This window comes from Leptonotus elevatus, chromosome 3 (genome assembly GCF_054856555.1).
Source record: "Leptonotus elevatus isolate MCC_2025b chromosome 3, RoL_Lele_1.0, whole genome shotgun sequence".
Classification (NCBI taxonomy): Eukaryota; Metazoa; Chordata; class Actinopteri; order Syngnathiformes; family Syngnathidae; genus Leptonotus; species Leptonotus elevatus.
Genome location: NC_141241.1, coordinates 477,193 through 504,272, shown reverse-complemented (window position 1 = coordinate 504,272; position 27,080 = coordinate 477,193). Strand labels below are relative to the sequence as shown.

The window sequence follows — 27,080 nt, the reverse complement described above, 5'->3', positions numbered from 1 at the left end:
CGCGCTTTGTTTTTGCTAAATTTTATATTCATAAATGTAAATGTGTAAAGTCGAAACCTGTTTTTTTCTGTTTTCGAAAGAGTTAGTTGTATATTTACAGTCCATCTCTATTTCCAAAAATAAGAAGGCTTTGAAGACCTTAATTTTGTGTTCTCATTTTGGTGTTTTTAATATTTCTTAGTTTTGCCTGGCATTTTTTTAATTATTATTTTTTTCCCTTTTCCTTTACTGTTATTGTGATAGTGTTGTGTACTGTGATGATGATTGTTTGCTTAATATTTGCCATGTTTGGCTTTTGATTTCAATTCGTTAAATAAAGCAATTTAAAAAAAGGGAAAAAAAGAACGCGCTTTGCTTTAACCACTGATCTGAATATCTAGATTTTTTTAATAAATATATATCGATTTTTTTTTTTACACACAAACCATAAACAATCTCTGGCTGTGAGATAACATTTGTAATACAAACCCAAAATAGGGGGGGGGGCAGCAAGGCATTTTTCATTTCTACAAGCCAACTTCGTTCAGTTTCACATATCAAAACATAAATACTTTGAGACCTCCTCACAAAGCAGCTGATAGTCCGTCTTCAAGTCGTTCAAGATTGACAAAGAAGCAAAGTGTGACTGCAGTTCAACTTTAATTATTATTATTCGCTCAAAGAAATATTGTAAGCCTAATTTAAGATTAATTAATTTTTTTTTTACATAACAAATGCCATCCATCCATCCATCCATTTTCTGTACCGCTTGTCCTCACAAGGGTCGCAGGGGTTGCTGGAGCCTATCATAACAAATGCCCATTTACTTTTTTTTTATAGATCATTTTAACACAAACCTACCAAATAAACCTCATATGATACATATTTATTAGCATAATAAAGCCTATTTATTTGAAATGCATAATATACATATATATAGGGACATCTGCATTCAATTTCATCCCAAAAACATAAAAAAGTAAAAAAAAATGCACAAAAAATGGGCATACGTGTTTTTTTTATGCAATTCAAACAATATACTTTATGTATTTTAAATAAATACTGTCATTATTATTAATTTAGAGTAGTTACACTTTATTAATACTTAATACATAAACCTGAGGATTATGCATTTCAAATAAATTGGATTTATTAGACTAATTAATATGCGAGAGAGCGAGAGCGCGCGCGAGGTCGGGTGCGCGCACGCAGGGGACGCAAATTGGTTGTTTTTTTCCACACGTGATGAATCATGCAGCTTTTCTAAAAGATGGCGTCAACATTGACCTGTCCTCAGTCAAGTGTTTATTTAAAAAAAAAACAAGACAAAAACACTCACACACAAACGAACTTTCCAAAGGGCATTCTTGAGTTCCGTGATGTTATTTGGACTTGTTTGCTTTGTTGTCGCCACTCGCCATCAATTCCTTTGGGCACGCGTGTTGATATGAGAAAAGCTCGCTGAGCAAATTGGAGGCAATCAGAACTTTGCAAATCAAATCAAACTTGATTTAAAAAGCACCTGGAAATGCAACGTCAAGTGCTGAATGATTAAAACATCCACTTTATTATCAGTACGGCATTGCGAGTGAGTGAGTCGACTTTGGAATCGCGAGGGCGCTTTGACTTTTGGATCTGGTCCTGGAGCGCCCCCTCGAGGGCAGCAGCGGAAAGGGCCCGTCAGAACCGCAGACCCGGCCAATTAGCATACGTCACACTTGTGTCAATGCGTAGTAGGAAATGACAGAACGGATTGGGGTTAATTCGGGTTTTGGGTTACAGTATGACCTCCAGACGGGTATGCGGATCTGACCTGACAGAACTCCGCCCCCCCGCCTCTTTTTTTTCGCCTGCCGGAAGAAGACACCAATCTGATGACAGATCGTTACATAGCAAGCCCCTCCCCTTTCTAGTCCCTTGTACGTGCAACCAATGAGGTCACGTGTGCTGCACGTTGACGTGCTTCTTGTTGCGTCAGTGCGGCTGGGTGAGAAATGCTTGCTTCTGCTAGTTTTTAATTATAGTTAGTCAACCTCATCCGGTTTCTATCTAGCATTTTAGTCCAAGAAAACATCATTTTATTCGTCCAGTTTCAGTCAACAAAAAGCGTAAACGTTTTAGTCTAGTTCTAGTCAGGACAATCCTTTTTATTTTGTCAGCAGATGTTGAACATTTTGGATCTAAGACTACTTTACATCACATTTTCTCTCATCTTTTGAGGAAAAACTACTTCGACACACAGTGACAGTCTATCAACAAGTGGTTACTTTGGCTTCATGCTACCAGCTAGCAAATTAGCCAGCATTAGTTAGCGGTCGGATTAGCATTATAGTTGGAACGTTATAGCCGTTGGATTCATGTTACACAATGACTATAATTTACTTTTTTCTTTTTTTTACTTTTCACCGTGAATCCACCTCCTGTCTGTCCCATGTGTTTGTGTGTTTGTGCATGTTGCGCTAGCGAGCTAGCTAGCTAGCTGCAGATTTGAAAGGGGGTGTTTCATGACAGTATCACAGACAAGGTTTTACAAAATCACATCATTTTTGTCTCATTTTTGTTCATGAACTCCTAAATTTGAGTGCAGTACATTTTCGTCTCGTTTTCATTAGTCCACCATCAGGCATACTAGTTTAGTCCCAGTTATTGTTTATAATGAAGGTTTTTAGTCTAGTCTGGTTTTAGTCCAGTGAAAAATGTGTTGACAAAATAATTTTTGTTGAGTTTTTGTTGACGATATGATCACGATCACCCACTCAAACCCCGCCTCTCTCGGTGTGGCTGCCACGCCCCTTTCTACGTGAATTGCCTTCTAAAATATGAAGGAGATGCACAACATTCAATTTTGCACGTTGTATGAATCTGGTCGTTACCTACTTCCTCGGCACAGGTGATGTCATCTTCAATCGACAGCAAGCGGAAAAATGAGTTTTTAAAGGCATGAATTGTTCATGAATAATAATGAAGTTATTACATTGACTAGAGACAAAATATCTTCTTACTGTTGAAAATGGCTCAATGAGTCAAGTATCCCTTTAAGAAAGCAGGCAGGCTTCTTTTTTCCCTTTGAAAGAATTGCGAATCCCCAAAACGAGTCGTGAAACTCGTCAGTGCGAGCAGGAAGACGAGAACAAACCAAAAACGAAGACATAAAGTCCCCTCATCTTTTTGGGTGATTATTTCAATTCCTGGTGATGCGCATCAAGGTGGGCGAGGTCGACGAGGCTGGCGGCGGCGCGAGGCGGCGGCGGCGCCACATGCGGCGCCAGCCTGTGTTTCTTGCCGCCGTCGATGTTGAGACTTTTGGAGCGCAGCGCCGGGAACTTCCTGTCGTCCGCGTCGTCCGCCTCCTCGCCATCGCCGCTCTCGCACGGCGACACCAGGATGTCCACGTTGGACAAAGGCCGACTCGGCTCTGGGTTTGCATCCGCGTCCGGGCTGCGACTCCGCGCCAAATGGACGCCGCCTGGAAGGAAAGAGACGCACGGTGCAGGCAGGATGGTGTCAACGTTTCCATGGCATTAGGGGTGTAAAAAACAAACAAAAACGATTTGCCGATATATTACAATATTACAGTGCGCAATTCTCGTGTCGATTCGATATGCGGGTTAGAGTTCACACTTTAAGCATGGAAAAGCCTGAAGTTTCAGATAAATATACAAATCTTAGTGTACATGTACAAGTTTACTGATTCGTAGTGACGGGAAAATGAAGCTTCATGAAGCTTCATGATGCACTTGCAAAAATGTACAAAAAAGGAGTCGAAAACAATCACAAGTGCTTCATGAAGCTTCGTCTGTCTGCTACTCACGACTGATTCGTATTTTCAACAGAAGACAATTGACTTATAGATTCATATCGTGATTAATGAATCGTGATACGGACCCAAGAGACTCAAGTTTAGAGATTTACAATCGGAAGAGAGTCAAATAAAACATTGAAAAATAAAAACATAAAAGTCACTCAAGGGTTGAGGAACGAACTTACAACCTTCAGCTTGGGAGACTGCCACACTACCACCTGAGCTATGCCCCTCCTACTGTTTGGTCTCCAAAAGACCAAAGACATGGTTTTTGGTCTCTTGGAGTTAGGAAGATTCCATGGAATCAGCTGCAGCTGACATGAGCGATATACTAGCAGAAAGCAGGAGCTGCGTGGCTCAGGGAGTAGATGGGCTGTTTCTCAAGCTGAAGGTCAACCCTTGAGTCACTTTTATTTTTTCCAATTCTTAATTTTACTCTCTTCCGCGTGTAAATATGACTCTAAAACGGAGTCTATTGGGTCCCACTCTAAATAGAGTCTACAGAATGTACTGTGTAGCTATGGCTTGAAAGTCGAACTCTGGCTTGGAGGCCTGATTTGAAACCCTAACCCAGACTTGCAACCTTCATTTGAACACCTAACGATGGCTTCAAACCTCGCCCCCGGCTCGAAACCCGAACATTATCCTGGACCCAGTCGCAAAGTCCTAATGTGAAAGCAAACAGTCTTGACCAGAAGCTCTCATTTGAAACCCCGACTCTGACTCGAAACCCCGATCCAAACTCAAACTCTCCAACCCTAATTTGACACCCAAACTCAGACACGACCCTCCAACTTAACAGCAAAGTCCGGAAACCCTCATTTGGAAGCCTTACGTGTCGTTCCATTCCAAAGCCGATCTCTTACTTCATTCTCTCATTATGATTGGAAATCTCCCTTGAAGACAAGACCGGTCTTTCCCCTGCTCGCATGCGCATTTTGGCCTGTTTTACGACCGCTTCCCCCCCCCGACGCTCCCCCCCCACCGGGACGCCGTCCTACCGGCGCAGGCGCGTCCCTCTCGTCTCTCCGGACTTCCGGCCGCCGAGGCGGCGTCGGCGAGGTCGTGCTCCAGCTGGTAGCGGTAGAGGCTGCCGCCGTCGACGCTGCAGAAGCTCCCGCGGCGGCGCGGGGAGGCGTCGCCCGCCAAGGAGGCCGGAGGGCCGGCCAGCTCGGAGCGCTCCACGCCCGCCAGCTTCTCCAGAGCGTTCATCATGCGGCCCGAGAACTCCTCCAGCTGGGCCAGCCTCAGGTCCACCGTCTGCAGGGACGCCTTCATGGCGTGCTCGCGCTCGTTGACCTCCTCCAGCCGCATGGACATGTTCTCCACCCTGCGGGAAAAACAAACAAGGTTGCAGTCCGCGTGCGTCGACGCCCGTTGCAAAAACATCAAACCGAGGCAACCATGTTTGTTTTTTCGATGTTGACCTCTCCAGACGCAGCAACATATTCCAATATCAACATCTTCTTCATATGTTCTTGATGTGCGCGGTTTTTTTTTTAAACGTATTCTTCAGCCTCTGGAAAAACATCAAAGCAACCTTAACCATGTTCTTTGCGTGTGGACTTATTCCGGACGCGTGAAAAACATCAAAGCAACCCAAACATAATTTTTGGGTTTTGTTTAGACGTTGACCTCCTCCTGACGCGTCAATGTATTCTTCATCCTCTGGGAAAACGACATCAAACTGATATTGAACATGTTCTTCACATGTTCTCTGTGGAGTTTTTTTTTTAATTTAGTCTTTGCATGTTTTTCTCGCTCATGTCCCAAAAGGCAACGTCAAACCAACGTAAGCATGTTGTGCTTCATGTGTTGCTGTTATGCTCGTTCTTCATTCTCTTGAAACGCATCCCTACGACATGTTATTGCGAAATATGACGCACACGCGTGTTACGTGGAGTCCTGTTCATATGTTGACTTTCTTCTCGCGCAAGGACGCGTTTGTCACCCAAAGGAAAGAACCAGACCAACCTAAAGATGCTTCTGGGTTTGTTCTTTTCACGTTTGACGCGTGACGGAAGCGTGGACGTGCTCGCCTCCCGGCGGGAAAGGAACATTTAAACCCGTGACCCGTTTTCACTCTCTGGGAAATCATCAAACCAACATAAACATGTTCTTGACGTGACCCTCCGCCTCGTGGAAAGACATTAAGCATGTTTTCCAAAACATGTTGCTTTATTTGTAAGTGGACTCGAACCGCAGACGCAAAGATGCTGTGTGTCATGTTGGCGTACGCGTGAACATCGTGCCGAGACTATCGAATGTCCGTGGCATGATGTGACGGATGCGTGTTGAAAAGCGGCGGCGGCGGCGGCGAACCTCTCCGAGGTGACTCGGATCCTCTCGTTGTTGGACGACTGCTTCTCGTCGTCCTTTTCTCGGAAGTACTCGTCCACGCATTGCTCCTCAAACTCGTGGAGACTCTTCAGCTCGTCGGCGCCCAGCAGAAGTTCTGCACACGCAAAGAACACGCGTCGTCAGCCCGCCGTAACCGTACTTGCCACTTGACTCGACTTCCACGCCGTTTTGTTTGTGGCGTCAGCGTGCCGAAGAATAAAAAGTCCAAGTAGCTTGTGGGGTCAAATCGCAAACTCAAATGTGGTCCATTTTTAGCAAAGTGCAGAAAAAAATGAACAAAAGCAGAACTTTCAAATGAATACTGGGCCAAAGTGACATTTTTTTGCATGCATTTGTTCTAATTCTAATCCAACTCCTAATTCCAAGATGGCCACACGCCCGCAAAAACACTGCCAACATCTTTTATGGACTATTTGGCCCATGTTTGGACTTGGACCGCTGCTGCACTAAACTTTGTTTCGCTGTTTTTTAAAATCAACCAACCTCGGTCCATGTTGATGTTTACCTCCTTTTTTTTTTCTTTTTTTTTGACATGTTCTGTTTGACAAGCTGTTGTCAATGTTGAGAAATAAGCGCAGAAACTAAAAGAGAAAATGCGTATTTGTGGCTGATGTTCTTATTAATCAGTGCAACATCGCGTCGACTCAAGAAAATCAACGTAATCTTTCTTTCTTTTATGAAATGTTGACATTTGGTGGACACTAAACTTCTATTTTTGTGTAGCTTTATTTTCTATCAGGGAACCTCTGCCAAAGGTACAAAGGAACGAGAGTGGGCCAATTCCTTTTTTGGGTCATTTTTAAGCCAAGCGCACGGATTTAACACTGGGACAAAAAAAAAGAAGAGTTTTATGAAATGAGAGATTTGGCGGATGTTTGGATTTGGACCCGTTGCACTGAATGTCAAGCAAACTTGGTCGATGTGGAAAATTACAGCTAGCTTAATTTTTGTTTGTGTTGAAGTTGACAACATTGGGCCAAGTCTCATTCGCAAGCTGGCCACACCCCCGAAAGCGGACTTCCTCCAAAGCATTTGATGAAATACTGATCGAGTTGGCGGATGTTTGGACTTGGACCGATGTTGCACTAAACTCTTTCCCGTCACCCCAGTTTGTTTTTCTTTCAGGCAAGCAAAATGGTGTCCATTTTGTGCGGTAGTGATCGCGTTGATAAACATTTGGACGTGGCCCGATGTTGCACTCCGCTTTTTGGTTGTAATTGCAAAGTACAGAGTAAGGAAGGAAGTGGCGGTGTGGGGGGGGGGCGGTCTTACGGAGGCGTCTCTGGGTGTCGTCGCGGTCGGCGTCGTGGCGCGGCGCCCGCCGGCGGAGGCAGCGGCAGCAGAGACGCTTGAGGACGATGAAGACGTGAGGGAAGACGATGAGCGGCGGGGGCAGGATGGGTCGCTCGTGGAAGGTCATGATCAGCTGGTAGCGCTGGAACTTCCACACCTGGTTGGAGATGGACTTGACCTCGAAGAAGGTGTTGCTGCCGGCGCCACAACACGTTTACTGGCCGTGAGCGCCGATGGACGGACGGACGGACGGACGGAATTCTGCACTGACTTGAAGACGGCGATGAGCAGGTTGACCAGCAGGATGTTGGCCACCAGCAGGTAGCAAGCCATGATGGCCGGCGTCAGCCAGGCGCCGGGTATGCACGGGGGCAGCTTCTTGCCGTCCTCGTCGTACATGTTGTCCCCGCACGGAGCTGACGCACGCGCACACACATTTACACACATTTACACACAACCATGTGTGACAATCTTCTTGTCATTGTGCGATTATTGATCATTATTATTGTTGCTTACGATTAATCTCCATGGCGTAAACTGAACGGCAACAAAGAGAAGAAAAGGAGGAGGAGCAAGATGAGGAGGCGGAGTCAGTTTTAACAGGAAGAGGAACGCAAACTCACCACAAAAACAACAGCACCAAACAACACAACATCATGTGTGAGGCATCAAGAGTACAAGGGGTGCTGCTGCCCCCTGCTGCCTTGGAGTGCACAGTCAATGAGTTAATGAGGTTTACAGAAGGAAACTTGTATATATTTTATTTATTATACAATTATAACTAATTCAACAAAAGATGCCAAAAAGGAGGTCTTCAAAGCAGCACATTAGATTTTTTATGAACTTGTTAAAAAATAGTGACCCCCCCGCCCCCATACTAAGAGCCTACGATATGTCTCATCTGTACGTATACCGTATAGTTTATACAGTAGTCTGCTGGCGAGATGGGAGGAGCAAGATGGCCGCCCTGTGGCTTCAAGGGCCATCGGCTACGTGAGCTTGTGCCTTTGTCTTTGCTGCATTATGACGCCTGTAGACATTTTTTTCCTACCAATGACTTGCCCTTGCGGGGACACTTTGGTGGTCCCCACAAGTCCAGACCTCTTTTTGAGGGTTTAAAACTTGGTTTTAGAGTTTAGGTTTGAATTGGGATTAGGATTAGGTAATCAGTTGTGATGGTTAACTTGGTCAGGGTAAGGGGCTAGGAAGTGCATGGTGTCAATGAGATGTCCCCACTAAGATACAAAGACAAATGTGTGTGCAGTCGGCTGTTTATGTCTTTGTACAAGTAGGCTTGTTAGCGTGCGCGTGCGTGTGATGACGTTGCTGTCAATCAATCGATCAATTATTCGAATGAGGCGACGTGCATGTGAGCTATTGGCAGGCGGCGTTGGTGTCCATATTTGGCGTGAAGGAGCGAATGGCGCTCGGGGAAGCCTTACTATGAATTCTAGTCTTACGGTCTATGGAGTCGGCGAACACTTCGCCGTAGATCATCCAGTACGGCATGTAGAAGATGTTGCGCGCCAGGCGCCAGGTGGGCTCCTCGTCCGGGTGCAGGATGGCCTGGCGGGCCACGCCGAAGCTCATCAGGACCACCAGCATGATCACCACAAAGTACAGCATGTCGATCATCTGATTGGATCGATTCGACAACAAAAAGGATATTAAAACGAAGGCATAGCGGGTTCTACTCGTGTGCACAATTGTCACGAGTGAGACGGCACTTTTACTCGTATGTCCGAGTCATTCTCCTCGTGGGCTGAAAGACCTCACGAGTAGTAAGAAAATCATTTTACGAGTCCTAAATGTCAGTAGTGGCAGAAATGTCTAGCGCTGTCACTATCGAATATTGGTAGAAGTGATTAATCTATCGATTATTCATACAATTAATCGACTCAAATTGGGGGGGTCGATGTTGTACTATGTTAGCGTTTCAGCCATTTTGTTCGTTTGCAAATGTCTTATTTGAATTCAACGCAGAAGACAATCGGTCTTCTCTCACGGAGGACGACAGACATCAGTTAGCAATTCGCGTTGACATGCCGAAATCGGAGGATTGGGACAATTTCAAACGAAAAAAATGGCTCCGAACGATGACCGGATGCTGAAAACGCTTGCCGATGGTCGACGCGCTCACCATCTTGCCGATCATCATGACGTAGGGTCCGAGGTACTTGTTGACGCCGAAGATGTCCAGCACGCGGATGTACCAGAAGATGATGTCAACGCAGTAGATGACGCGACCGTAGCCCATGTAGGGCTCGTTGTGCAGACGCAGCAGCAGGCCCAGCACGAACACGCAAATGGCCGCCAGGTCCGTCATGTTCCAGTAGTCCTCCAGCCACACGTTGATCTTCTGCTTCAGCTTGCCCGGCTCCGACATCAGGATCTGGACGGGGGCGGCCGCGTTGGTTCCAAAAACAAACAAACGTGACAACGGGCCGCAGATGACGCACGCGATTTTGATTTCCGCCGCAGATTTGAACCTGCCGCAGCTTCTCCAGGCCCAGCGTGACGATGTAGGAGATGACGATCCACTCCTGGAGCGAAGGCCAGCGCTCCATCTTCACCAGGATGATGTAGTTGTACAACATCAGGTAGACCAGGTACGAGATCTGAAAGCGGCAAAAAGGGATTCCTGGGAAGTCAAGCGTTCCACGTACTAGCGTGCTGTTTGTCCTCACTAGTAGCACGACTCAAGCCACTAGTAGAGCCACTAGTAGAGCCACTAGTACACACGACGAGCAGGAGTTGACCCCATAGAAGAAAAGCTACGAGCGATGCAGAACTCAACACGAGTTGGCATCCAGCAGCTACGAGTGGTGCGAGTTCGCCCTCTTTGCTAACAACTCAAAATTCCATGTCTTGTCATGTCACTAGTTTTGCTTCAACGACAGTGACTGCATGAGTTTGATTTGCCTCACTAGTTGTCCTGCTAACAACTCGAGAAGACCAAAGACTCGGACAAGGACCTAAAACGGACTGAACTTGCCGTGTTGAACCAGAACTTGGTGTAGGGCGCGTTGTAGAATTCGTAAATCTTCCTGCCGATGGGAACCCTCCTGTTGCCTTTCTTCTGGTTGTCCTCCTCGTCTCCTTTCTTGGACACGGCGTCCACGTTGGACACGGCGTCCTGGAGACAAAAAAGCGGAGCGTGCCGTCAACGGCGGGAGGCAAAACCGGGAGGTTGCCGTTCTCGTACTTTGCCGGCTTTGTTGTCATCGTCTTTGCTCCTGGCGACCTCGTTCTCCTTGGACGAGTGGAAGGACGTCTCGTCGCCCAGACCGAAGTCCAGCAGGAGGATGGCGGGCGGGAACACGATTCCTAAAATCACCTGAAAATTGCACACTTGACATGCCTGACTTGAGTTGAGATGAGGCCAAACCGTGTCATCTGAAAAGTCGTGCTGTCGCTATTTTTAGAATCGATGAATCGACTCATCGGATTCATTTTAATTTTGCATTCAAGTGTATTACAAAAGCGTTTTCCACCTAATTACCGTTTATTAACCCGTGATTGTTGTTTATTTCATACTTCATAATGTTGCAGGCCCAGCCTGGCCCTTTAAAGAGCACAGGTGGCAAATCCAGGTCCAGAAAGTAAAAACCCTGCCACAGTTTGTCTTTAGCCCCTTGTGCTAACTAGCTAGCTAGCTAGCTAGCTCCCTAGCAGGTAAACGAGCACACATGGGAGTTGGTTCGCTAGCTAGCTAGCTAGCACCTGGGGCTAAAGCCAAAGTGCGGCAGGGTTTTGACTTTCTGGACCTGGATTTGCCACCTCTGTTAAAGTGTAGCAGTATGCGGGATAGAGTGCTGCAGTGACGTGCTTTGGCAAAGGGGGGCGCTGTTGGTCCGGGGCGTGAATGAGAGCGGTGGAGCTCGCTCTGAGCGCACTGTACGTTGATGGAAAAAAACTCTACAAATAAAGTTTGTGCCAAAGCGACGAAAAGAAAACATGCCTGTTCAGTTTCCGTAACACGGTTAAGAGTTCACTGGACGGGGACGAGGATTTAACAAAATTCTTATAGTGATTTAAAACAGGCGGGGATTGATGTTGTACTATGTTACCGGCTTGGTCATTTTCCAAAGTAAAAACTGATGTTTGCAAATGTCTTCTTTTGATTAAACACAGAAGGACTACAGAAATCAGTCAACAATTTAGTGTTGAAATGCTGAAATCAGAGGATTGGGACAATTTGACATGAAAAAAGAGAAAAGGCTCCAAACAAGGACTCGATTATTAACTCATTGACTGGCAGCCATTTTCACTGAAGCAACCTCCTTCACTCCTGGCTGTTTTACTGGATTTTGATTGATTTTGCAGGGTCCACAGAATATTTTGTTCTATTGCTATAAAAGGAAAAATAATATTTCTATTCGTTTCCGTTTTGCAGCAGTTTCATCATTATACACAAATCAGTTTCAAACTGTGGGTAAATGAGCTTTGTTGCAACATGGCCCGGATTGATCTCTTATACTCGGCTGCCACCTGCTGGCCGTCTTTGCAATTACTACCATTGCTTTACCAATTCTCTGCAGTCCATAGGCTGCATCAAAGCCTTCTGTTTGCTCTAGCATAAAAAAAAAGTAAAAAAAAGTATAAATACGTCTTTGGGAGACTTGAAACATTTAAAATAGAACGTTTTTATACGTTTTTGGGAGCAAACGAGTTAAAATAGTTGTCACTAAATTTGATAATTGATTACTTGTCAATGGAAACAGATCAGGACTCGAGCCAAGTGTCAACTGGACAGAAATGACAAGAAGCGGCCGGCGCTTTTGAGGCGGTTGCTTGTGGGCCGCCCGCTGGCGCGCTTACCTTGAGGCTGTTGCTCTTGCCCATGCGCAGGCATCCCATCCACATGTCGGTCAGCAGCATCTGGCTGCAGGTGTGCGCGATGAAGTCGCGATGTTTGGCGGCCACGGCCAACTTCAGGCAGGTGGAGTTGCTCCAGTTCTTCAGCTCGTAGGTCAGCAGCTTCATGGCCACCTGCTCGTCGCGTTTGTACGACTGGTCCAGAAGCTCGTAGGCCAGCTGGCCGAACTCCCTGCACGCCGCAACGGAAGAGGAAACGTCACAAGGAGATTTTAGTTCACGTACAAAGAAGCCAAAACTAAAATTCCAATTTCCTTAACTAAATAAAATCAAAGCCAAAATGCTTTTCAAAAAACGAAAACTAACTCATTGAATGTTGAGCTTTTGAAGATGATTTTAAATGCGATTTGAAGTCGATTTATTTAAACTGGAATAAGGACGTTCACACACACGCGACGTCATCGAGCAGCGGCCAATAGAAAAGCGTCTTCAGAGGACGTCGCTCCTAATCCAGCACAAATGCAATGCTAGGTAACAAATGCATTATTAATTTCATTTGACCATAATGTTTATTAAATATTGCGGATTTAGCTTCTAAAGCCAAACTGGCAGGGTTTTGACTTTCCGGACCCGGATTTGCCACCTCTACGCACGAGTAATACAAGTAAAAAAAAAAAAGAAAAGAAAAAAACCCCGAATACTACAACTCACTAAAACTAAGCATTTTTTAACTCATTCACTCCCAGCCATTTTCACAGAAGCAACACCCTTCACTCCCGGCTGTTTGGCTGGATTTGACCGGATTTTGCAAGGCCCACAAAATATTGTGTTCTATTGCTATCAAAACATGAAACCTACCATTAGAGTCTCTTCTTTCAGCAGAAAAAAAAAGTATATTTCTATCTGAGTAACTGAGGGTTTTGTCAACATGGCCCCTGGTTGATCTCTTTTGCTCTGCTGCCACCTGCTGGCTTGTGTAATAACTACCATTTCTTTAACCGTTCTGCAGTTGAGAGGCTGCATCAAAGCCTTCTGTACGCTCTAGCATAAAATAAAAAAAAGTATAAATACGTCTTTGGGACACTTAAAACATTTAAAATAGGACGTATTTATACGTTTTAGGGAGCAGATGAGTTAAATAACTAAAACTAATAAAAACTCACAAAGCCACTCTGAAAACGAATTCAAACAAAACAACTCCAAATGAAACAAAGAGTAAATGTCCCAACTCTAAATTATGCCCCCCCCCCCCCCCCCCCCCCCGGCGCCCTCACTTGGAGTTGTTCTCCAGGTCCTGGTAGATGTCGTCCACCAGCTCGCTCTGGGACGACTCGTGGGCCATGGCCTTGTAGAGCTTGCAGGCCACCAGCGCTTTGGCCATGGCCTCCTCCCCGCGCTGCCACAGGAAGAGCGCCATCTTCTGGCGCTTCATCAGCACGGCCCACACCATCAGCTCGTGGAAGGGGTACTGGAAGCGGCTGACCTCGGGGTCGTCCGCGTCGACGTCCAGCTCCTCCTCCTTCTTCTTGTTCTTCTTGCCCTTGGGGCGGGGCTCGTCCTCCTGGAGGTCGTCACACAGACGGACAACGTTTGTCTTGCCTTCGCCGCCGCCACGCCTCGGGACAGCGCGGGCTCGAGACCGTTACCTCCATGCCGAGCAGCTTCAGGGCTTTGGGCTGCAAGACAAAACGGCAACGACGTTGGTGCTCGGCAAACTTTCAAGTGGCACCTAAAAAAACAAACACGAGTTGCTCGCTCTACAAGTCGCGCCATACCAGGCCAAAATATTTATCCGAATCCAAAGAGCTTTGATATGGAGGACCAAAACCACCACAATTAAAAAGAAAAACATGAATAAATCAATAAGCGTGAAAATAAAAACGGATATAAAAAATTCAAAAATTAAATACAAAAAATAGATGTAAATAAATACTATATACATACATAAATAAATGAATAAATCAATAAAAGTGAAAATAAAAACGGATATAAAAATATTAGGGATGCACGGAAATGAATTTTTTTGTCCGAAACCGAAAACCAAAATGAAAAATGCTTGGCCGAAAACTGAAACGCCGAAAAAGAATTATGCCAATTTTTTACTATCATTGCATTTATTATAAATAATGAACATTTTTATATTATTATAAAATATGTATTTATCACTGGCATTTTAACAAAGCACAATATCAATTGAAATGTGCCCCCAACGCAGACTTGTTGGCTGACGGTACGTGAAACACCAAACGAGGGTTGGGCATTTTCTGGCGGCGCCGTTGCACTTTCTGGTCAATGTCGTTGGCACAGGCGGGCACGGATGCGTGCGGCGGGGACGGATGCGTGCGGCGGGACATGGTGCCGCCGCACTTCGAATCCGCACATTCACCAACGTTTAAAAATGAATAAAGACATTTGTTGGCACCAGCTCATCGGCTTCGGGAACGGACTGCAAAGTCCCACACGGCGTCCCGTCCGGGTGTGTCAACACCCGGAGAGAGCGGGAAGTGTCTCCGTGTTTAAATCTGTTGATAGCAACAGTGCTAGCATCAGCTAAAGTATTTAGCACGGCCACCGGGATGCCGGTGAAAAAGTGCAAGCGTTGGAGGGGCTCGTCTATAAAAGACGAAAAGAAGGGAAAAGAAGGGAAGGCGCTGCAGCAGGAAAGGCGGCTCACAGACGGCAGTTCTGTCTTTTTCCGACCCGCTTAAATGTCGTACGCCAAGCGACGCCCCTCTCCTCCGGCGTGCGCAATGACCCCGGGAGCTGCTGCCATCCGACCGGTGCAAACTCACGCGGGGAAAAGCCGGCCAGAGGAGAGCCGGACACTCACTCGTTTTTGAGAAGCATTTTCGTTTTGATTTTATTTCGTGAATGAAATTGAGTTTTGAATTTTTGTTTTTCTTTCTTTCCGTGAACTAAAATAAGCGAGGCGGGCGCTCACCCGCTTGAGTCCGTACAAGTTGTTGTAGAGCGCCCTGAAGCTCTTCCTGGTGTAATTGCAGCGATAAGCTCCGCCCATCAGGAACTCCAGAACCAGTCCGATGTCGATCAAGGTGATCTGGTAGTCCGGAGGGAGGTTCCCCTGGAACGAAGACCACGTCGCTCATCAACCTACGGCGGCCGTGACAACCACGTGTGACTCACCTTCTTGACATCTCGCACCACAAAATGCAGCGTGTTGGCCGGTCCCAGCTTCTGCACAACGCAAGCGCACAAGCAGGAAGTAAGCACGCCATCAGGTCGGTGAAGGAGGCGGAGCCTGAAGCGTCACTCGCGTCAGTCATGCGTCACAGGTGCCAGTTACATTTCACACGATTCGCTCGTGTCAGACATGCGTCACGTGAAGCCCGTCGTGTGTCAGTGGAGACGCGGGGCCGCCTGACACGGAATTTTTGGAAGATAACCCAATTATGGGCCGATTATGTCACAAGTGTCAATCTCATGTTGTAAGTGACACACACAAAACGTGTCGCTCAGGCAACAAATGTGAGTCAGTCACATATAAGTCACATATGTGACAATCACGTATGTCAGTCACATGTCACGTAAGTCACATCTGTCACATGAACCAGTCACATCTTGCATGTTGAACACGTGACGCGTGTCAGTCACGTCACGTGTCGCGTTAAGTGTCACGTGTGGGTCTCATGTGGCAATTGTCAGCTGTGTTACACATGTCACAGGAATCAATCATGTCACATGACGTGCAAGCATGTTACATATCAGTCACATCACATGAGCAACGTCTTGGATGTTGAACACGTGACGTGTCCGTGGAGGCATTTGTCAGTCACGTGTTGCGTAAGTCTGTCACGTGTCCGTCTCATGTGGCAAGTCACAGGAATCAGTCATGTCACGTGTCCGTCGCGTATGTCAGGCACATGTCGTGCAAGCATGTTACATATCAGTCACATCTGTCACATGAGCGAGTCACATCTGTCAGTCACGTCTTGGATGCTGAACACGTGACATTTGTCAGTCACGTGTTGCGTAAGTCTGTCACGTGTCAGTCTCATGTGGCAAGTGTCAGCCATGTTACCCGTCACAGGCATCAGTCATGTCACGTGTCCGTCACGTATGTCAGGCACATGTCGTGCAAGCATGTCACACATCAGTCTTGCACGTTGGACATAATTGACTCGTCAGTCATGTGTCACGTGTCAGTCAAGACAAGTCGTCTCATGTATCACATTACGTGTCAGTTGTCATTTGGATCCGTCAAGCGTTGCTTATGTCAGTCACGTGTCACATCATGTTAGTTCTGTCACTCTCATGTCACCCGAGTCTGGCGCACGTGTCAGTCAGCAGCCACGTGTCACGTCTCAGTTCAGGTCGCACGTCACATGACTTGCATGCCGGTCACATGACGTGGCCGTCACACGTGTCAAGCAGCAATGGCGTGTCTGCCCTCAGTCTGGTCATGTGTCCCGCGTCATTCACGTGTCAATCATGCGTGCGCGACCGTGTTGTAGAGTTCCTCCAGACGAGGGATGGTGAGGAAGTGATGAATGTTGACGCCGTTCTCGATCAGAAGCTTGACAAAGTCCACGCGGTCCAACACCAAGGCGTCCATCATGGCCTGCTCCAGAGAGTTCACCTGCCGCAGCGTCGTCACCGTCATTAGCGGCGGCGGCCGGACGACGGCCGGACGACGGCCGGACGACGGCCGGACGACGGCCGGACGACGGTCTTACCCAGCCGAGCAGCTCCAGCTTCCTGGGGTCCGTCTCCTCCGGGGCTTCCGCTTTGGCCTTGCCCGCTTTTCCTTTCTTCCCTCGAGTTTTCCCTTTGGCCGCCGCCGATGGCGCCGCCGCCGCCGCCGCGCGCTGGGCCGCCGCCGGGCTTTTGGGACGCTCGCTCAGGCTCACCGGCTGCACACCAACGCACATGTCAAGTCCAGACCAAAGTTTAGGATCTTGCATGATCGTTACTTTGGATTTGCTTCTTACATTCCGTGACTTTTACTCAAGGAAGTCGTTTCCTTTGGTTTGGAACGGTTTGAGTTTTTTGATTTGATTAGATTTTTTATAAATATATGTCGTTTTATGCATGTATTTATACAGTACATGAGTATTTGTCAAGATAAAAATAGTCACTAAGAATTGTGTAATAAAGTAATGTAAATCAATTTGACTTATTTGGCTAGTTTTCATTCAGTAAAACAAGCTTGAGATGGCGTGAAATGGCATTCGTTGGTGTGCAGGGGCGGGGCTAGAGCACAAACCCAGGAAGTGGACCACTTGTGTGTGCGTGTGCGTGTGCGTGTGCGCGCGCTCACGGGCCAGTGGTGTCCGTGCACGAAGATCTGACTGCGAGCGATGTCCACGCGATTCCACGCCAACGCCAAACTCAGCTGGTCGCACGCCGAGGCGTTGGTGCCTGCACGCACACGCGCACGCTCGTCAGACCGTCGAGCGCTGGTCGATAAACATCAATCGCTGTCAAGGTGTCGCATGATGCTGAACTTTGACCTTTGAGAAGCGCCGTGAGGATCGACATCTCGATGTCCTGCTGGCCTTCGCCGCCCATCCGGAAAACCGTGATCTGAAACCACGCAGCACATTTGATTTGCGCCGCGCGGGCCGGTCGGCGCGCGCGGGTCCCGCTGCTTTTTTTTGCTGCTTTTCTATTTTTGCTTTCTTTATGAATTGAAACTGAGCGCACAAAGCAGAACGGTGCCGTCAAACAAGACACAAGAAAAAGGAAAAGACACAAAACAAACAAAAGCCAAAAGGTCGACTCTGATTTGGTTCGCTTCGTCTCAACTCTCACCCGACACAGCAAATGACACTTCCGAGCTTCTGCTTCCGACACTGGAAAAATGACTTTCTATTATTTTGTAAGTCTTTGGAATTGGTTATGGATATTAAAGCCCCTCATTTAGTTTCTTGTGTGTTTTTTATTATCATAAAATGTTGGACCGTTATCAGTGATTTGTTAGCGAAACATGAAAATAAATAAATCATTACAAATCCTTTTGTGTTCAAAATGTTACTTTGCACATCTGCATTTAACCTGAACTTGTCTTAAACTGCAAATTGATTGATTAAATGTATATATATATTTTTTTAAACATGGCTCGATATTGTAAGCAGTTGAAATCCATTTTCGATGCATCGTTCCATCCCGAGCGATTGGCAATTTTGGGAATTTCCAATTTGGATCAATTGTCAGATGAATTGTCGTTCACCCGCGACTTCGATAGGATCCTCACAGCTGAAGCCAGAAGGCCGCCATCTTACGTTGCCGGTGACTGACAACTTTTGTTTTTTTGCTGAAAGCAGCGTTATGAGTTTGTGTTTTACACGACGACCTCCAGCGGCCAACTTCGCCGATTGCCGCAATCATTCAGACGATATGATGTCAATATCGTGAATTGTGGTTGTGAATATTTCTTGTCTAATGGGCTTGAATTTCTGTTTTTATCCTGAAACAGACATATAACGTTTTATTGTAAGGATCGGACCACATATATTTGAGAAGCCCAAGGACAGAAGAGGAAATGAAACTCATTGACTCATTGAGCCTTTTTCAGAATTCATATTTTGAATCGATAACTTCATTCATTTTCATGTACAATTCATATCTTTAAAAAACAATTTGTTTACTTGCTGTTTCGACTGAAGATGACATCAGCTGTGCTGAGAAAATAGGTCACGACTGTTTTCTGGCTTTGGTCAGTAAACTGAGCTGTGATTGGTCGATACGGGTGATGTCATCTTCAGTCGAAAATAATCTGTTTTTAAAGGTCATAATTGTGCATGAAAAATAATGAAGTTACCCCATGAATTCAAAATATCAACTTTTTACTGCTGAAAATGGCTCAATGAGTCAAGTTTCCCTTTGAAAGCCTTTTTCTTAGCGATGAAATGTTCATGTCGTGCTCGTCCAACGCACGTCATACACGGCGGCACAAAGGAATGTGACAGACGTCGAGAAATCGATGGATTCAAGTTAGGGAGGCTGAGTGAGTGGCAACGCAAGATGGCCGCCGGTGGCTTCACTTCTCCCAATGGCGACTAAGACGGTATACGTCCATGCGCCAGAGCATCTTTAGCCGTCAAGCTAGGCTTGTTGTCACGCCAATTATGAGCGAGGCCGCAACGGACGTGCGTGTGCGCGCGTGTGCGTGAGGGAACTTGCGTGCGTGCGACCCACCAGAGTTTTCTTCTTCATGCACTCCATGACCATGAGGAAGATCTGCTGCGCTTGACTGCGGCCGTAGTTGAACGTCTTCTGAATGGTGACCAGAAGCTGCTCCTTCACGCCGTCGCTCACCGACCTCAAACATGGCCGAGCAACGTTAGCCACACCGCAAATCCACAGGTGGCAAACCCGGGTCCAGAAAGGGGGAAACCCCGCCTGCCGCACTTTGCTTTTAGCCCCTGATGCTAGCTAGCCATGGTGCTGGTTTATATGTTAGTGAGCTAGCGAGCTAGCTCGCACCACTGTGGCAGGGTTTTGACTTTCTGGACTGGATTTGCCACAAATCACGTTTGTCTCGTTACATCAAGAACCACAAACAATTTCCTTGTCATTGAAAATCAACTCACGTGACTAAATGAGGATTTCAATGATTGGAAGTTGTTACCGTTCCAAAAAGTAGTGCTTTGCCGCCATCTGCCGCAAGTAGCAAAACTGATGGCAGCAAAGCACCACTTTTGTCTAAATGAAGCTCCTCAACTGACTTCAAATGACACCAAGATGGCCAGAAGGCAAAAAGCGTCAAAAGGCGCCAACTGACCCGTCGGGGTGGCAGTATCGGTGCGCGAAGGAGATGATGTCGGACGCTCGGCCGCTGCCGTCGCACACCACCACGGGGACGGGGGGGTCCTCCCGCAAGCTGTCCAGGACCACCGAGATGATGTTGGGGCCCCCCTCCAGGATCAGGCACACCACGGGGACGCCTTGACCCAGACCTGCGCAAGCACGCAGGCCGGAGAAAAGCACTTTGGGATCGGACCAAGTCAACTTCTGTCAAACAAGTATCTCACAAAAGTCAGCACACCCCTCACATTCTGCAGAAACGTCATCATGGGAAAACACTGAAGAAATGACTCTTATGATGACAAGTAGCTTATGAAATATGGAAGAGCAAAAGTGGCAAAATTCAAGAAAATCAAACAAAAAAATAGAGATGGTGAAAGTGTCGCCAATCAAGTGTCGCCGATCAAGTGTCGCCGATCAAGTGTCGCCGATCAAGTGTCGCCGATCAAGTGTCGCCGATCAAGTGTCGCCGATCAAGTGTCGCCGATCAAGTGTCGCCGATCAAGTGTCGCCGATCAAGTGTCGCCGATCAAGTGTCGCCGTTCAAGTGTCGCCGATCAAGTGTCGCCGATCAAGTGTCGCCGATCAAGTGTCGCCGATCAAGTGTCGCCGATCAAGTGTCGCCGATCAAGTGTCGCCGATCAAGTGTCGCCGATCAAGTGTCGCCGTTCAAGTGTCGCCGATCAAGTGTCGCCGATCAAGTGTCGCCGATCAAGTGTCGCCGATCAAGCGTCGCCGATCAAGCGTCGCCGATCAAGCGTCGCCGATCAAGCGTCGCCGATCAAGCGTCGCCGATCAAGCGTCGCCGATCAAGCGTCGCCGATCAAGCGTCGCCGATCAAGCGTCGCCGATCAAGCGTCGTCGATCAAGCGTCGCCGATCAAGCGTCGCCAATCAAGTGTCGTCAGTCCCGCCGCGCAGGTCGCGTGTGGGACTCACGCGTGTTGATCTTCTGCAGCGCCACGTGCTTCTCCAGCTGCCGGCGGAGCGGCACCTCGGCGCCGTACTTGCCGCCGGTGCCGTCGTCGGCCAGGATGAAGTGCGAGTGGCTGGCGTTGAGCACGGCCAGCTTGCTCAGCGGGTTTCCCATCGTCCCGTAGGGACGCGACACCTGCGCAAAACAACAAAACGCACCTTCACAACGAGTGAGTGAGCAAAATTCAACATTCGCGCTCGGACCACATGGATCAAATTCCAATAACCAATTCATTGGATGATTCATTACAAAAAAAAGAAAGATATACATAATGAAGAATGAATATGAATTACAAGCAGACTACCAGAGAAAAATCGGTAACAACAAAAAAAATGGCACATTTTTTGGGGCAACTTTTTGGGAGGGATGGATTAAATAAAAAAATAAAAAAATACATACAATAAGTACAATGTTGGAACATTAAAAGATGGGACTTCATAAAAAAAGAATCTCTAAAAATGTGTATAATAGACCCATCAAATATTGAAAAGAAGAATAACTTTTTCAAATGAGTTCTTACTAAACGTAATAATTATATCTAATGATGATGTTTCTGGGGTTGGTGAAAGACTGGTTGGTCACCCGGTGGGTAGTCGGTCATGGCTGGTCGGTGCTGGATTTCACTTTCCTTTCCTTTCTTTGATCCTTCCTCGGGTCTCCTGACAACCTCACGACTCCAGCTGGATTCTGACGTATTCGGTTTCGGTGAACGGGATGGGATTTTTAATAGGTTTTAGGTGAACTCGTGAGTACACACTCACACGCACGTGCAGATACAAAATAAAAATAAATGGATAAATAAAAAGAGAGCAATGGTGATGACATGTCAAATCGGTAAAATGACCGAATGAACAATACTGAGCTCTCAAAAAAACAAAAACAAATTAAAAATAAAATGTAATAATTGTAGTTAAAATTACATTGATTATGAATCAATAATTACAAATTCACAAAATATATGAAGAAATACATCAATTAAAATATATATATGAATATGTGATGAATTGCTCAGTTTAAGCAAAATCAAATACGTGAATTCCATTTCAATTATTTCTGAAATATTATTGAATGATTCATTAGAAATAAAATAAAATCAAGGTCATTTGCAATAATACATTCAATACAAGATATTGTCAAAAGGAAATGTGAATTCATGATTATAAATGAATTATAATTTACTAAACTAAGAAGATTTGTAATGACTTATAAGAGAAACATGAATGTTGAAAAAATGGATAAAAATGTCATGAATCGGTCAATATGAGGAAAAGCAAATGAATGTTCTTTGAAAAGAAAAATGTCAATTGTGACTTAATTGTAATGAGACGTGCACGGTTGTGAATTTCCGATTGCGAATGCGAGCGGCGGCGAATGTTGCGCTCTCACGTCTGCGCCGAGGAGGTCTTGCTTGTTGTCCACGATGCCCCACGGTGCGATGCCGATGGCGCACACTTTGCCGCGGGACTTGGACGAGTGCTCCTTCAGGGCGTCGCCCACGTGGCGGATCACGCCTGCCGCGCACACGCCAACAAACGCACGCAGCTCAAGAGCACGTTTCATCACAAAACACACATTTGCCTCCAATTCGCTTGGCATCGGAAAGCAAATAGAAAGTTTGCAAATGTGGAAAATGCACGCGTGACATCATTTATACAAGAAGAATTTTACACTAAACACAAGTTAAAAAATGATGAAATCTAAACAACAATAATTGTCATCAATGACATTTTCTAAAAATGACACCATTCAAATATGAGAGCTTAAATATGGAGGTCGATTAAAAAAGATTTTTTTTGTTTTTGTTATCGTGTTGAGAACAAAAAGTCACAATTTCTGAGATTGTCTTTTGTTTGAGTCAAAATATTTTTGGTGGGGATAAAAAGTTTGAAAAAGAAGTGCAACATTTATGATTCATTCTTGAGATACATGTTTTCATTTTGAGAAGCTTTGTTTTCATTGAGCTTTTTTGTGTGTTAAAAAAAATGTTTTTGGTGGCATTACATTTTTTAATTGGTCTTAAATTTGGAGGTCGTTAATCCGGTTGTCATTTTCATTTACAACAAAAACTCACAGTACACTTTTTTTTTTTCTATCCAGAGTTTAAAGTCAAATATATTTCACATTTTTGTTAGTAATAAAATTTGGCAATATTCTGGGACCAAATCTTACATTTGGACCTCATTGATTGTGTGAAATGATTTTCTTCATCTGGAACTTGAAGAAAAATATTTGCCCAATTTACAAAATACGGAGATCAAATCTTGAATTCGGAGGTCGAGGGGTGTTTGTGGAATGATTTTTTCCAGTCAAAAAGTTGTGTGTGTGCGTGTGTGTGTTTAGGACAAAAACCGAAAAGCCGGTTTTGAAATACACTGTATGCGTTTTCATTTTGTGCTTTCATCTCAAGCTTGAGGTAAAATATCATTAATGTTTTTGGTGGGGCTAAAATTAAGACAACAACAACAAAAACTTGTTAATTTGGTGAGAATCTATTTTCATTCAAAACTTGGAAGATTTTTTTTTTAACATATTTTTTGTGGCCATAACAAAAACAAATTTCGCAAAATCCAGAGATGAAGTCTTCAATTTGAAGTTTGTCATTTCTGGCGAGATGATTTGTCCAACAGGGAAGCGGCAGGCCGACTTTACCGGTGCTGACGCCGCCGGTGAAGATCCAAGCCCCGGTGGTGACGGCGGCTTTGATGAGGCCTCGCCCGAAGACCTGCCGCAGTTTGGGGGGCAGCTCGAAGTTCTGCAGGCCGCCGTGGACGGAGATGAGCAGCGTGGGGAGCTCCAGCGACCAATCCTTCACCATCAGCTGCAGCAGGCACTCCGGCCTGGAGTCGAACGACACGCGGATGTACTGCGGCGACACACGTGACATGCAGGTGTGCCCATCAGGTGTGCCGGGACGGCCCGCCGGGACGGCCCGCCGGGATTGGCGGATTTGCCGCATACCATGGCCTTGTTGACGTGTCCTCCCTCCTGGAACTCAATGACGCCGTACGCGTCGGTGGGGGAGGCCCGGGTGTGTTTGAGGGGGGTCCAGCGCTCCGGAGGCCGGACCTCCAATCGCACCAGGGGCCCGTCCGTCTCACCTTCCTCCTCCCGGCCGCCGAGTGCCGGGACCGCCGAGTGCTGCGCCACTGGATGGCCGCAGCCGCACCTGCCAGGAAAACAGCGTCCGGTCACATCACGTCCAATTGACCGTTGCAATCCTAACCGGGCCTCGCTCAAATCTGCCGAGAAAAGAAGGGACGCTACAGCCGGCAGGTGGGCCCATTTGGTGCGAACCCTTCTCCTCCTGGCTTTGGTCCTCTGGTTCTTCTTCTACTTTGTTTGCGCAGCTGTCCAAGATTTTGGCACATTACCGCCACCACCTTCAGCGACCCCGGACACGGCAAAGAAGACGGCCGGCGGACTTTGTGCCGGCATTTATGTGCGTGCGTGCGCGTACGTACCTGCCGGCGTCTTTTCCTGTGATGATGTGAACACATTGTCTCTTCTGGAAGGTTTTCTCGATCCAAGCTCTCTGCAGCTGAAAGCAGATGACATTCAGTCACGTCACAGCATTTGCATCTCATTTGCATCTCATTTGCATCTCATTTGCATCCTGTTGTCATTTGAGCCGTGGAATACATTTGACTTGACTTCTTTATTATTTATGTCCCACAGTGCGTTTGTCACATTGGATTCCCGCAGACTCGCAGTGCGGCAACCTCAGATGCACCTTTTTGTGGATGTTTTAAGAAATATAGTTCACATTTGTACTTTTATGAACTTCTTTTTCTGTGGAAACTTTTTTGACAATTGACGTCCATTTATTAAAGATTTTATTTTGTTGCGTTTTTTTGTCTGATCAGCGATCAACACGTTTGAACAAACTGATAACCAACCACCGATTTGATCAGAAGAGGAAGCAAAATTTCTATTTGATTAAACAACTTTTCTATTACTCGACAGTCGACTGCCGCCATTTGCAGGAGATCAATTGGAAAAAAAAAAAAAAAGATTTACAAATAACAGGTAATGTCTTCTTTCGTGGAGTCGATCATTGACGTCATTTATTGATCGGGCAAATTAAGACAAGTGGAATGTCATTGATTATTCCCGGCCTGGTCCGTATCGGCCGCAAAATGCGTCATTTGTGGCATCGTATTTCCTTCCGTTTATTGGACCAACTTGCCAGGCCACAACACAAAAGAGCTTTCAAAGCAAATCAATCCAATGTTTTTCATCAATTTCTGTTTCATCAATTTCCTGCTGCTGCAACACACGAATGTGTGTGCGTGTGCGCGTGTGTCAGAATCTGACTAATTATTGTGAGAGTGAAGCTTTCCATTTCTTGATGGTTCCAATCCTCTTACACAATAATCATAAAAAATAAATAATCCTGCTCAGCTTTTAAATCACTATGATAATGTTTCATTGTGCTCGCACGCACACGCACACGCACACACGCACGCACACACACGCACACACACACACACACACACACACACACACACACACACACACACACACACACACACACACACACACACACACACTCACACACACACACACGCACACGCACACACTGCGTGGCATTGCACTCTGCATAATGGAGGATTAACATGAACGCAACTTAAGCCTCGTTTACATTGTCTTTATCGTCACACACATCATGTAGATAAAGATGTCCATTTTTTGTGCAGTGTGAATAAATGTCAATCAAAGCCTTACTTCCTCAGCATGAGGACATTTTGTTTTCTTTTTGTCTCGCATTGCGACTTGGACCAGTGATGCCTCAAGTTGTCTCTGAGGATTCTAAAAGGTATAACAAAGGTTTGTCTCAGAGGACGTCAAATTGTTGTCCTTTGAGACAAGTTATCTCTCAGGACTTCAGGTTGTCTCACAAAACAAGCAACGTGTCTCCATGGATGGCAATTTGTCTCTAGCTTGTCTCTGTAGACAACACGTTGTCTCCAAGGATTTGAAGTTGTCCCAAAGTTGCCTCTGAGGACATCTATTTGTCTCTACAAACAACAAATTTGTCTCCAGGAAACTCAAGCTCTTCCAAGCTGTGTTTCTGAAGACAGCAAGTTGTCACTGTCGACAACAATTTGTCTCTAGGGATGATTTCAATTCGTCCCAAAGTTATCCCAGAGGACAACGGGTCATCTCCAAGCACCGCAAGTTGGCCACAAGGACTTCGAGTGGTCTCTTGAGTTGCCGAGGGCATCAAATGTGACTTCAATTGTCTCTTAACCGAGGATTTCAAGTGGTCTTTGAGTGTCTTGGACTTGAAGTTGGTTGCCTCTAAACATGTCACCGAGGACGTCCAATTTGCTCCAAGAAGGTCACGTTGTCCTGTGGACTTCAGGTTGAATCTGGGAAAGCTCAGATTGCCTGCGAGGACAGCCAGTTGTCACAGAGGACGTCACGTTGTCTCTCAAGGCATGAAGTTGCCTCAAGTGTCTACTACCATGTCTGTCCTCGCACGGCAAGAAATGTCAGCTTTGCAGTCAGTCCACACTGCAATATGTCTTGCAAATGTCTGACTTACCCGCTGCGATCCAGACGAGGCGCTTCGTTTGATGGACGAGCGCTTGAAGGAGCCGCTGGTTCCTCGTCTCCCTCTGCTGTCCATCATCTCGTCTTCGGGACGTCTTCACTTGTCCCTCGGCCTCATCGTGTTCTGGGCGGGCGCCGTTGCCGTCCCCTCCAACCTGCGTCGCGCTCGGCCGTCTCTGGCAATGCGGGACGGCTGCGCGCGCTGCGCGCTGACTGAGCGGCTTCAGTAATCCCGATTAGTCGTCTTTAATGCATGACGGAGATTTCATGAACGCAGATTGCAGGAAAATCCACCTTCGGCGCACAAAAAAGGACAACAAACGCGGCAGCCCCGAACCACAATTCACTTGATCACTACAGGCACTTTTTTTCCTTCTCTAAATCAACATTTTCATGTTTTTTTTGCTTCGTCAACCTCAATTCTTTTGCCATTTGACACGATGCTGCAAACTATTCGTGGTCAATTGATGCTTCATTCCTTGAATGTACAGTAGCTGTAGTTGTTAGTAGAAGCCTTTCCGTGACACGA

At 46.3% G+C, this 27,080-nt stretch overlaps 1 protein-coding gene across 3 annotated transcripts; it reads right to left on the bottom strand.

Annotated features, from left to right (window-relative positions):
• Positions 1 to 1,382: 1,382 nt before the first annotated feature.
• On the bottom strand, positions 1,383 to 26,896 carry LOC147176523 (transient receptor potential cation channel subfamily M member 1-like). 3 transcript variants are annotated; one of them, XM_086071273.1, is made up of 28 exons: positions 26,544 to 26,896; positions 24,457 to 24,533; positions 23,954 to 24,161; positions 23,645 to 23,832; positions 22,382 to 22,506; positions 20,959 to 21,130; positions 19,998 to 20,172; positions 19,412 to 19,535; positions 17,725 to 17,797; positions 17,532 to 17,632; positions 16,948 to 17,124; positions 16,716 to 16,850; positions 15,398 to 15,448; positions 15,195 to 15,335; positions 13,900 to 13,929; positions 13,528 to 13,814; positions 12,257 to 12,485; positions 10,641 to 10,762; positions 10,431 to 10,571; positions 9,925 to 10,053; positions 9,576 to 9,827; positions 8,896 to 9,070; positions 7,952 to 7,972; positions 7,707 to 7,851; positions 7,415 to 7,629; positions 6,104 to 6,236; positions 4,783 to 5,111; positions 1,383 to 3,445 (listed from the first exon to the last, which is right to left on the bottom strand). In XM_086071273.1, exons 1-28 carry the CDS (start codon positions 26,628 to 26,630, stop codon positions 3,156 to 3,158), a joined length of 4,332 nt encoding a protein of 1,443 aa, XP_085927399.1. In that variant the 5' UTR covers positions 26,631 to 26,896; the 3' UTR covers positions 1,383 to 3,155. The 3 variants fall into 3 exon arrangements, with proteins under 3 accessions (XP_085927399.1, XP_085927398.1, XP_085927400.1); XM_086071272.1 differs by having other exon boundaries at positions 1,384 to 3,445; positions 10,641 to 10,772; positions 23,645 to 23,858; positions 26,544 to 26,895; XM_086071274.1 differs by lacking the exon at positions 22,382 to 22,506 and having other exon boundaries at positions 1,384 to 3,445; positions 23,645 to 23,858.
• Positions 26,897 to 27,080: the final 184 nt, after the last annotated feature.

What these genes read in the sequence shown, in the direction of transcription:
- LOC147176523 (XM_086071272.1), bottom strand. Translation starts at nt 26,630, where the DNA reads ATGATGGACAGCAGAGGGAGACGAGGAACCAGCGGCTCCTTCAAGCGC. An exon ending in TGGTGCGAGATGTCAAGAAG is followed by an intron (nt 15,336 to 15,397) that starts GTGAGTCACACG and finishes TCTTCGTTCCAG; the next exon opens with GGGAACCTCCCTCCGGACTA. An exon ending in ATCCGAGTCACCTCGGAGAG is followed by an intron (nt 5,112 to 6,103) that starts GTTCGCCGCCGC and finishes TTTTTCCCGCAG; the next exon opens with GGTGGAGAACATGTCCATGC.